This window comes from Aquarana catesbeiana, linkage group LG04 (assembly GCF_042186555.1).
Source record: "Aquarana catesbeiana isolate 2022-GZ linkage group LG04, ASM4218655v1, whole genome shotgun sequence".
Taxonomy (NCBI): domain Eukaryota; kingdom Metazoa; phylum Chordata; class Amphibia; order Anura; family Ranidae; genus Aquarana; species Aquarana catesbeiana.
This window is the reverse complement of record NC_133327.1, coordinates 314,396,363-314,408,312: the sequence shown is the minus strand read 5'-3', so window position 1 is coordinate 314,408,312 and position 11,950 is coordinate 314,396,363. Positions and strand designations below refer to the sequence as shown.

General features: G+C 39.1%; 1 protein-coding gene across 2 annotated transcripts in view; it reads left to right on the top strand.

Moving 5' to 3' along the window:
• The window catches only part of IMPG1 (interphotoreceptor matrix proteoglycan 1), a 439,262-nt gene that overhangs the window by 198,179 nt on the left and 229,133 nt on the right, over positions 1-11,950 (top strand). For both annotated transcript variants that reach the window (XM_073626835.1, XM_073626834.1), the window contains exon 9: positions 10,634-10,654. In XM_073626835.1, the coding sequence (XP_073482936.1) occupies positions 10,634-10,654 (21 nt within the window). The remainder of the gene's footprint in view (positions 1-10,633; positions 10,655-11,950) is intronic.

Below are 11,950 nucleotides of genomic sequence, written 5' to 3'. Positions count from 1 at the left end.
CACCCTCTCTGTCAGCCCACACCCTCTCTCTCAGCGCCCCCCTCTCTCTCAGCATCCCCCCTCTCTCTCAGCTTCCCCCCTCTCTCAGCACCCCCCTCTCTCTCAGCACCCCCCCATCAGCTCACACCCTCTCTGTCAGCCCACACCCTCTCTGTTAGCCCACACCCTCTCTGTCAGCCCATCCCTCTCGGTCAGCACCCCCCTCTCTGTCAGCACCCCCCCTCTGTCAGCACCCCCCCGTCAGCACCACCCCTCTGTCAGCACCACCCCCCCTCTGTCAGCACCACCCCCTCTCTGTCAGCATCCCCCTCTCTGTCAGCCCACTCCCCCTGTCAGCACCCCCCTCTCTGTCAGCCCACACCCTCTCTGTCAGCCCACACCCTCTCTGTCAGCCCACACCCTCTCTCTCAGCGTCCCCCCTCTCTCTCAGCATCCCCCCTCTCTCTCAGCGTCCCCCCTCTCTCTCAGCACCCCCCTCCATCAGCTCACACCCTCTCTATCAGTGCCCTCCTCTCTCTCAGCACCCCCCCTCTCTCTCAGCACCCCCCTCCGTCAGCTCACACCCTCTCTGTCAGCCCACACCCTCTCTGTCAGCACCCCCCTCTCTGTCAGCACCCCCCCATGTCAGCCCACCCCCTCTGTCAGCACCCCCTCTCTGTCAGCAGTGCACCCCCCCTGTCAACACCCCCCTCTGTCAGCCCACCCCCTCTGTCAGCACCCCCTCTCTGTCAGCAGTGCACCCCCCCTCTGTCAACACTCCCCCTCTGCAGCACCCCCCCTTTCTGTCAGCACCCCCCTGCCTCTGTGTCAGCCACCCCCTCTCTCTCCTGCCTCCTCCCCCTTTCACTCACCCCCCTTACCTCCTCCTCTCTCACCTCCCCTTTTTCACCTCCCTCCCCCCACCTCTTTCCCCCCCTCAGGGGGTGGAGGCCCCATGATTCCCAACAGTGGCCCTGTGAGTGAGTGTACCAGTTCAAATGTGTCTTGCCGACAATGGAAGGAAAATGGCACTACAGAAGAGCAGCTTCGCTCCGCCCCCAAACTCCGGCTTCCACACTTCCTGACTCTAAATGGCTCTCAGTAAGGCAGTCTAATGGGGGTCTTTAGGGCAGGGGACACTGTTGGGGGAGGGGTCACTAATCTAATAGAAATCTCTAAGGTGGGTGCTGATGTAAGGGGACTCTGAGCTAATGTAGAGGGGGTGCTGACTGCTGGTGACCCATTAGATCAGCAGTCAGTGCGTGTCAGGTAGGTCAGTGTATGTCAGCCAGGTAGGTCAGTGTGGGTCAGGTAGGTCAGTGCGTGTCAGGTAGGTAACACCCCCCCTTTATACAACCCCACCGCCCGCCGCCCTATCATCCCTCCGCCCCCCCCCCCGGTGCCGGGCTCTGACTTCGGGCTGAAGCCCCTGGTCTTGGTCTTTTTGCCACCTAGCGACGCCCCTGGGTGAAAGTAGAATATTACCCTCAAATTTTTGGGAATTACATTTTGCTTTCTGATGTTGGTACACATATCACATTTTTTGGGCTCAAATTATGAATATTTGGAAATAATAAAAAGCACAAAAAATTGTGATTCATTTTAAATTTGCATCAGCAATGGTATTGTTTGTGGATTATAAAGACACCTGTGTGAGTTTGGGGTAAAGATTGTTGTTAGATTGAGAGTAACAAGTGAAAGTGACAAAGAAAAATATATATTACCAAAACATCAAAACATTCCACATTTTAGCATTCTTAAAATCAAAATATTTTAAGTAGAAGCAACAATGTTGCAAAGGAAAATTTATTTCACATAAAGATACATTTCATCTCAACATTAAAAGTTTTTTTGTGAAAGTTAGAATTGTTCCATTATAATCAATGGCTAATACTTGATTTGGACTAGAATAGAGCAGTTTTTCACTTAAAAAAATGCTCTCTAATTAGCTCTCATTTTGGTATTTACTATAGCGCTGGCTAAAAAAGACACTTGAGTTAAAATGAGAGTTATGCCATGTACACATGAGCGGACTTTACGGCAGACTTTGTCCTGCGGACTTCTCGACGGACTTTACAACGGACTTTCCGAATGAACGGACTTGCCTACACACGATCAACCAAAGGCCGACAGATTCGTACGTGATGACGTACGACCGGAATAAAACAAGGAAGTTCATAGCCAGTAGCCAATAGCTGCCCTAGCGCCTGTTTTTGTCCGTTGGACTAGCATACAGACGAGCAGACTTTTCGACCGGACTTGAGTCCGTCGAAAACATTTGAAACATGTTTCATTTCTAGGTCCGTCAAACTTTTGGGGAAAAAAAGTCCGCTGGAGCCCACACACGATCGAATTGTCCAACGGACTCCGGTCCGCCGAACCAAGTATGCCATAAAGTCTGGTCGTGTGTATGCGGCATTATTTTCAGGTCTGAGCATGCTCAGTTGTGTTGGCACCTAGTTGTCCAAAACGGGGAATTTTTCACTTCTCAGACTTTTAAAGATATTTCAGTGTAGAAATCACTTTTTCACACAGTTTAAAAGCAGATTATCTTTAAATAATATACCGCATATTTCACTACCATTTAGGAAATTATATCATGCTCTAAAAATTAATTCCATGTGCACTACTCCAGGTTTTAGCAGAGTAAGGGTTTGGGCACTATTTAGTTTCAGGGAACTATAGTAAATTCGATTTTGGGAGTATTTTCTCACCAGCGCTATACCGTTTTAGCGCGAATTAGCGCTAATTCGTGGCAATTAGTGCTAACTAGCACCGTAGCTCTATAGTAAATGACCCCATATGTGTGTATTGCATACTTTACTTGCATTTGTATATCTATTTGACATAATAACTGTACATCACAGCAATAGTAATTGTATAATAGTGTTATAGAAATCATGTTTCAATAAGTACACAGAAAACTTAGCATTTCCATGTCATGGTTTCACCTTTTATGTGGGATCAATATGTGTTGATCTTACCCTGCTGTGATTCTACTGAATAAATCCCATTTCGCTTTTAAAATATGTTTAATGTATACTGTATATTCACTTTGCAAAGTTAGCCATAGAATTTGACACTCTTTTTAAAGCAATAATTTAAATTGGGATATTGTCTTGCTTCACACATGTCTTTAAATGTACATGTGTTTACATGCATTTAGCGTATATGATCTGCCCTGGAAACACAGATTACATAGTAGGTGAGGTTGAAAAAAGACACATCAAGTCCAAGTCCAACCTGTGTGTGATTGTATGTTAGTATTACATTGTATATGCCTGGATATTGTGGTCGTTCAGGTGCTTATCTAATAGTTTTTTGAAACTATTGATGCTCCCTGCTTATACCACTGCCTGTGGAAGGGAATTCCACCTCCTTGCCGCTCTCACAGTAAAGAACCCTCTATGTAGTTTAAGGTCAAACCTCTTTTCTTCTCATTTTAATGAGTGGCCACAAGTCTTGTTAAACTCCCTTCCACAAAACGTTTTATCCCTATTGTGGGGTCACCAGTTCGGTATTTGTAAATTGAAATAATTTCCCCTCTCAAGTATCTCTTCTCCAGAGAGAATAAGTTCAGTACTTGCAACCTTTCCTCACAACTAACACCCTCCAGACCCTTTATAAGCTTTGTTGCCCTTCTTTGTACTCGCTCCATTTCTAGTACATCCTTCCTTTTTAAATATTGGTGCTACATTGGCTTTTCTCCAATCAGCCGGTACCATTGCAGTCAGTAGACTGTCAGTAAAAATTAGGAACAATGGTCTGGCAATCACTTGACTGAGTTCTCCGTTCCCGGTGATTTATTCATGTTTAGTTTCCCAAGTCTAATTTTAATTCTGTCCTCTGTTAATCATGGAGGTGCTTCCTGTGATGTGTCATTAGGATAAACGCTGCAGTTTTGGTTACTGAAGCCCCCCAATTCCCTCGTGAAGACTGAGGAGAAGAATAAATTCAATACCTTCACCATCTCCCTATCCTTTGTAACCAGATGTCCTTCCTCATTCTTTATGGGGCCAATATGGTCTGTCCTCCCTTTTTTACTGTTTACATACTTAAAGAATTTCTTGGAATTGTTTTTGCTCTCCTCTGCTATGTGTCTTTTGTGTTCTATCTTAGCTGTCCTAATTGCACCCTTACATTTCTTTTTGCATTCTTTATAAATAATTCCAAACTAAGCCCATCCAAAATGCATTGTTATGCAACTAAAATCAGGTATAGTGAGCAACGAGAATACCAGGATACTTATCAAATGTCCAGACCTTCCCTGTATGAAACAAATGACAGAATGCTTTTGCAATCAAAATAAAATTTATGCCAAAACTGGAAGACCCAAAGAGGCTCTACAATACTGTAGCTGTAACAATCAAAGGTGAAGATTCAGTGTCCCAAAGTTCCATAAGGGTGTGTTGGTAGTACAGTCCTATTTGGGTTATGAATAGTAGATAATTCATTTAGGGATAAAAAGAAATTAGTCCTCAATCTGACTGATTTCATCGGTCCTGATAGGCTGCATCAGAGGAAGGCAATGCCGATATCCTGATGTTCTCTATGCTCACTATGCCTAATTTCAGTTGCATACCAACAATATATTTCAGGTGGGCATAGCTTATAATAAAATAAAGTAATTAAATAATAATAGGAAGTCAGCGCTAGAAAGATATTTTGGTGTATAGGCAGCTAACATTAATTTTGGCATACAAAACTTGCAAAGCTTATAACTTATTAATAATGCAGCGCCATAAACAATAAGTAATTGTGCAAATAAATCATATTACACTGACCCCAGTATAGATTTGGAATTGGGGGTGAGATACAATGCAGAAGGGCAAAGTTTTTCAAGATCTGAAAATTCTACACAGGGTAAGATTTATCATCAGACCTCTAGTAACCTTTTTTTTAGGGGGAAAATGCTTCAGGAAAAGGGGTATAAACACAGGAGAGGAAAAATAGGAGGAAAGAGGGCCAAAAAAAGCAGAAAAGAGAAAAGAGGTAAAGAAAGGAACAGATATTTTTCGTTTGAGTTCAGTTAATGTGAATCCTGAGGGCCCGGAAACCTTTGTCAAGGGTAAAAAAATAAGCCTCAATACATTTTAAACATTATTTGACATACCAAAATTTACAGCACAAATCTCTTTAAAGAAATATTCTTTGCAGAACCCTATATCTAGAAATTCCAGTAATTCAAGGTTCATACATACCAATTTAAGGAATGCATCACTATTTAATTCGCCAAGTGGTTTGAGCTCTTATAAATCTGTATTTAAAGATTTTGTTATTCAAGCTGTGGAGTCCCTTTGGATAAAGAAAGGCTATAAGGATAGGAAATCCTTTTTAGGTATAAAAAGCTTATTAGATAAAAAATGATAGCACTGCTGAAAAAGGGTGTGGCACTGTCCTGTTAGATAAGGACAATTATGTGAAGGACATGTATAATATTTTGAATGGCGCAGATACTCATAAGCTTTTGGTGAAAAATCCTACTTTGGTTTTTAAAAGAGAGCTAAAACAATTTGTTGTGGAAGATTATGCAAAGGGAATTCTTAGCAAAAAGAGAAACAATATTTTATTCCAGCATCTCCTAGTATCCCTATTGTATATTATCTCCCTAAAGCATATAAGGACCCAAAAAATCCACCAAGGAGACCCATAATTAGTGGGATAGAATCCTTATTAAAGCAGAGTTCACCCCAAAAGGGGAAGCTCTGCTTATTTGCCTCCTCCCCTCTTTCGCTGCCTATCAGGGGGGCGAGTATCTAGTTTTGACAGGTACCAGCTCCCACTTCTAGCTGACTTTTCCACAGCAAACTCATCCAGAAATCGAGCCTGGAGGAGAACAAAGGGGTGGGACTTTAAATGAAGCCTGTAATAGCAATAAAATAAATTGGTGGAACTATTTGAAGGGTTTTATTGATTGCCATGGGGTACAGTCAAATATAGCAAATATAAAGTATACAATACATGACAACAGTAGCATAATGGTACAAAACATAAAATGTTATGAGTTCATTATCACATTGTATAGCAAGCAATAAACTTCCAGGGTTCACCAAGAAAATTAGGAACACAAACTGGTAATAAATGTTAATACTTGCAAGGCCTATGACCTCATTGATCCTGAAAGAGGGGGTATAAAGGGTAGACTTGATATCAGGAAGTGTTGGTTGGTAACGAAGCGCATGGCAGCTCTACGCGTTTGAGAGCATTGCTTTAATAAGAGCTGGGGAGCACATTGACCGTTTTCTTCAGCCTCTGTTAGTTTTGACATCAGTAAATCTTAATACACCAAATAAGTGTTGAAGGAGCTTGCAGATATTGTTAGTGATGAAGATTTTTTCTAATAACTGTAGATGTTGCATCGCTTTATACCAACATAACAAATAGATGACATGAAAGCAGTGGAATACTATTTAAATTTAGTAGAAGAGGGCCCAATAATCCAGAGGCAGTGTATACACTGCAGTGGAATACTATTTAAATTTAGTAGAAGAGGGCCCAATAATCCAGAGGGCCCAATAATCCAGAGGGCCCAATAATCCAGAGGCAGTGTATACACTGCCTCTGGATTATTGGGCCCTCTTCTACTAAATTTAAATAGTTTTCTTCAGCCTCTGTTAGTTTTGACATCAGTAAATCTTAATACACCAAATAAATGTTGAAGGAGCTTGCAGATATTGTTAGTGATGAAGATTTTTTCTAATAACTGTAGATGTTGCATCGCTTTATACCAACATAACAAATAGATGACATGAAAGCAGTGGAATACTATTTAAATTTAGTAGAAGAGGGCCCAATAATCCAGAGACAGTGTATTCTGAAACTCCCTAATCTTGCTATGTCTCCTAACTATTGTTGGTTCAATAGAAGTTTTTAATTGCAAATAAGGGGTATAACAATGGGGGCCAATTTCCCTCAGCCTAGCTAATCTGTTCATGGTTAGGTGGGAATTGGTGGGAATTGGATGTGATTTTTATAAGGGATATATAGATATATATAGATGATATTTTGTTTATTTAGAAAAAAGATTTTGAATCTTTGCAGGATTGTATTTCTAAAATTAATGGGTGATTGATGCTTTATGGATATACATTCAAGGGTCATGGAGAAACATATTGAAATATAATTTTGAAATAACTTTTTCTCACAGTGTAATTTGATTCATTTGCATGAGGACTTAATGTTTATGGTGCTGCTTTATTGATAGTTATTAGTTTAGAATACACTTTGGACATTATGGGTCATCTGCCTTTTTGATAATCAAGAGCTTGTGACCAGTTCTAGGTTTTATGAGTATCTTCATGATTATAATGCCAGTGATTTATGACACCATGCTATTGTAAAGGGGTGTTCCCGAGGGTATGGACACATGCATCTATGATTAACCATGAGTATTCTATGATTTTACAGTTACACACAGTTAAAGAGACATGGGTTTAGACTATTGCTGGAGTAGTGTATGACTGCCAATGTCCACTTAGAATGGTACACTATGACCAGATGGAGTCTTCAGGTTTCCTTTATATATGCATCTAGTGCACAAGTTGAGGGTAAACCCAGACAGCATTGGTACTGTGATGATTCTTTTCTGCTTCTCTATGATGGTCTGTTAAACATAAGAAGGACATTCATAGGCGGTTACCCAATAGGTATGTCTGTTGCGCCCCAGTGCCAGGCTTTTCATGTGGGACACATATTGGCAAGTGTCATTTTCATATGGCTGTTATACCCTTAGCTGTGTGGACCACTCAGTGTGAGTCACTGGATACCTCAGGGAAACTTAATTGGCAGGTACCACAGGCTATGTCAGCCATATCTATATGTCCATCAATCAATTTTATGTGGAATCATTGAACACTACATTTGCAGATACCTTTCAGAGAAGCTGTGCCTTTGGTCTCTAGTTTACTGTTTAATCCATTCATATGGTAGCTTTAATATTGAATCGTGTATTTGTTAATAACCATTACTGTAGGGAAGCCCCTATGGCTGCCAAAAATGAAAATGTATGAGTTGGTTGGCCTCTGGATTTCAACACAAATTTCTGTATATTTTCTTATAAGCTGTTAGCGGTTAAGAATCAATATGTGTGTCTGTATGGGCGTGTGTAATAAAGTTGTTTGATCCATAAAGTAGGTTCTTGGTTTGTTTTTCAGATTGTTTAATGTGCAACAGGAAAAAAGAAATATGGAAGTTAATTTCCTAAAGGCAATTAGGCTGCACCCCTTGCAAGGGAATTAGCTACAGAGCTTAGTGAATACGGTGAAGTTTCACTTTGCAAAGCATACCCAATCACATGCAAGGAAAAAAAATCATTTTGCTTACACATGATTGGATAATGGCAGTTAGCAGAGCTCCATCTCGTTCCTTTTCATCCCTTTGCAAAGTAGAACTTTCCTTGCAAAGGGAAAACCCTATTTACCTTTAGTAAATCAATTCTGTAGAGTCTGATTAGTTTTCATAAGCCTGTATTACTTTTATACATTTCCCCACTGTACCAAGCGCCTTTTTGGAAATCAGTATCTTTGTAATAGAATTTTATTTCTTGTTTATTTGGAGATTCTAAAGTTGCTGTTTACTGCATTCAGACAGAAATGCTTTTATTATCTCTATTCATTTATTTCTGACCAGGAAAAGAAGTTGAATATGTGTTTTGGTATATTGTCCAGTTTAGTTGAGCAGTCACAGATTATCAAAGGAACATATGAACAGAATGTAACCTCTGGATTTCAACATAAATTTCCGTATATTTCCTTATAAGCTGTTAGTGGTTAAGAATCAATATGCGTGTTTGTGTGTGTGTGTGTGTGTGTAATAGAGTTGTTTGATCAATAAAGTAGGTTCTTGGGTTGTTTTTCTGATTCTCTAATGTGCAACAGGAAAAAAGAAATATGAGAGTTGATTTACTAAAGGCAATTAGGCTGCGTCCCTTGCAAGGGAATTAGCTACAGAGCTTAGTGAATACGGTGAAGTTTCACTTTGCAAGGCATACTCAAAAAAAAATCATTTTGCTTGCACATGATTGGATAAGTTAGCAGAGCTCCATCTCGTTCCTTTTCATCCCGTTACAAAGTAGAACCCTATTTACCTTTAGTAAATCAACTCTGTAGAGTCTAAATAGTTTTCATAAGCCCGTATTACTTTTATACATGTCCCCACTGTACCGAGAGAACTTTTGGAAATTAGTATCTTTGTAATAGAATTTTATTTCTTGTCTATTTGGAGGTTCTAAAGTTGCTGTTTACTGCATTCAGCCAGAAATGTTTTTATTATCTATATTAATTTTCTGACCAGGAAAAGAAGTTAAATATGGGTTTTGGTATATTGTCCAGTTTAGTTGAGCAGTCACAGACTATCAAAGGAACATATCAATAGAATGTAGCCTATATGCATTATGATTATGTGTGTTTTTTTTCCCCGAACATTTTAATTTGTTTAGGATTGTTCAGAACAAAATATCTTATAATTGCATCCCCACAACTGGCAAGTAATATAAAGCTTTTCTCTCACTGGCATGCTGTCTCTTTATTTTTACAAGATGTACTTTATATTATGGGTATGATACTTAGTATAATAATGAGTAACAGGGGACTGAAAAACATTCCATCCCATAATGCAGTGAGGTCCCGTTTATTAATCCCCAGTGGTGAAATTCTAGACCCACAGCACACAGGAAAAGAGTATTACTTTCATAGTTGACATTGTGGGTGAATCCTGTTCAGTTTTAATAAAGTAAAGCACATATGTAAAAAAAAAAATAGAAACGGCTTGGGCCTAAATTGAAAATCATTTCATTTATCATGGTTGATTAACTAAAGGAGTTGAGAATATTCACACAATGAACTGTGTGAATATTCAATTCAGTTATCCAATCATGTGGAAAGCAATTCTGTATTTAAAGATTTCATCTAAGGTAAAACTTAATTTAAAAAAGAGGCATTAGATAAGCATTCTTTATACCATTGTTTATTTTTCCACTCAGTCTGCATTTGCTGATTATTTAATGAAATGAGATCGATTTAGTAAACAAGTAGGGGCTGTTCACATAACCAAGTTATTGGTAACTTAGAAAACTGTAATATGAACTATTGCATATAAAATAATTGTAAGTTCACTTTGAATACACAATGAATACACAATATGAAATAAGTGAAATATAAAATGAAAACAGAATGTTTTTTTAGTTGCTTAAAGTAAAAACAGCTTAATTTTATTAACTAAGCTCTGTGAACATTATTTTGCTAAGTGAACAGTCTATGTGACTTTAATAATATAACCTCATTGGTTTGCAATTCATAATTTTCTAAATAGTCCAAAAAAGTACAAAAGTTCTGTGCACTTCAGTAGTCAGACAAAGAGAAATTACTTCCCCTCAGCTTCATAAATATAGTCCTTCGATTTAAATTGTTAAAATTTTAGCTGCTATTGTTTTTTCAGTCTGATGCGATAGCCACAACAGTGAAATAGATATGTTAGATGCAATCAGCCTCACATAAACAATGAAGAAAATGCAGAGCTTTGATTTTAATAATGTGGGTGTGTCTTAAGCAAGACATTGATAACTGACAGTATAATGCAGAATGTAAGCACAGCAATTAAAGCAGTGAGCTATTACATGTGATTAAGGTTGTTTTTTTTTTCATGCTGCAAAATCAAGGCAGAAGAAGAAAAAAGATGGGTAATTAAATTTCTATGTTTACTTTCAAATGAAATTCTTAAACCTGAACTCCAGGAATACCAGATATACGAAATGCAGTTTTGTTTCCATTAAAATAATTACCTAATATGTATTTTTACATGCTGCTACAGTAAGTACCTGAATCTGTCTTGATATTGGCCTCCTGTCATCCTCTGCACAGCAGGACTCAGACTGGCAGGGGGAGAAATAGCAACCAATTGGGCTCTGATGCAGTGTACATGTGCTGAAAGGCTACCAATGGTCTTTCACTGTCTAGTCAGCAAGCTGGTGTGTATTTTGACTAGTACTCTGTAACAAGCTGTACTGCTTTCTGGCATAGGTGTCTAGATCATATAAGAGGCTGCACAGAATAACAAATCAGTTGGCAGCTAAAGCAAATTCCATAAGGGCTTCTTTAGGCTTGCTTCAAAACATGGCATTGGACACGCTTTTTTGAAGCACTCTGAATGCCAATCAATGCCCCTGTCACTACATAAAATGTAGTTCTGTTTACACATTGTGTTTGCTTTGCTTCAAAAATTATAACCCATGTCATTTTAGTGGTGCTTCAAAGCGTCTCCAAAGCCTCCATAGAAGTCTATAACAAAGCTTTCTTACAGCACTTGCAGCTTTTGGGAGGCTTTTATTCAGCTTTAGCTTTGCTTTGTTTTGGAAGTATTGCAGGTATGAGAAAGCAACACCGAGGGCTTCTGCCAAGCTTCATTAAAGCTTCACAAAAGCATCACCAAAGCATCATCGAAGCACCATGGAAGCATTGCAGAAGCATCAAAAAGACATTAAAAAAGCATGTTGAAGTGGTAGGCGCTTTAATGTGTGTTTAAGTCGAAGCCAGTATAAATGAGCCCAAAAATGTATCTGATCTGTATATTCAGCTGATTTCCTGGTGTTCAGCTTTAAATATTAGTAAAAAAAAAATCAATTTTAAAACTATTCTTTTGATCCATTAGAATGTAACTAAGGTAACATGTACAGTATCTCACAAAAGTGAGTACACTCCTCACATTTTTGTAAATATTTTATTATATCTTTTCATGTGACAACCCTGAAGAAATGATACTTTGCTACAATGTAAAGTAGTGAGCGTATAGCTTGTATAACAGTGTAAATTTGCTGTCCCCTCAAAATAACTCAACTCACAACCATTAATGTTTAAACCGCTGGCAAGAAAAGTGAGTACACCCCTAAGTGAAAATGTCCAAATTGAGCCCAAAATGTCACTATTTTGTGTGACCACCATTATTTTCCAGCACTGCCTTAACCCTCTTGGGCATGGAG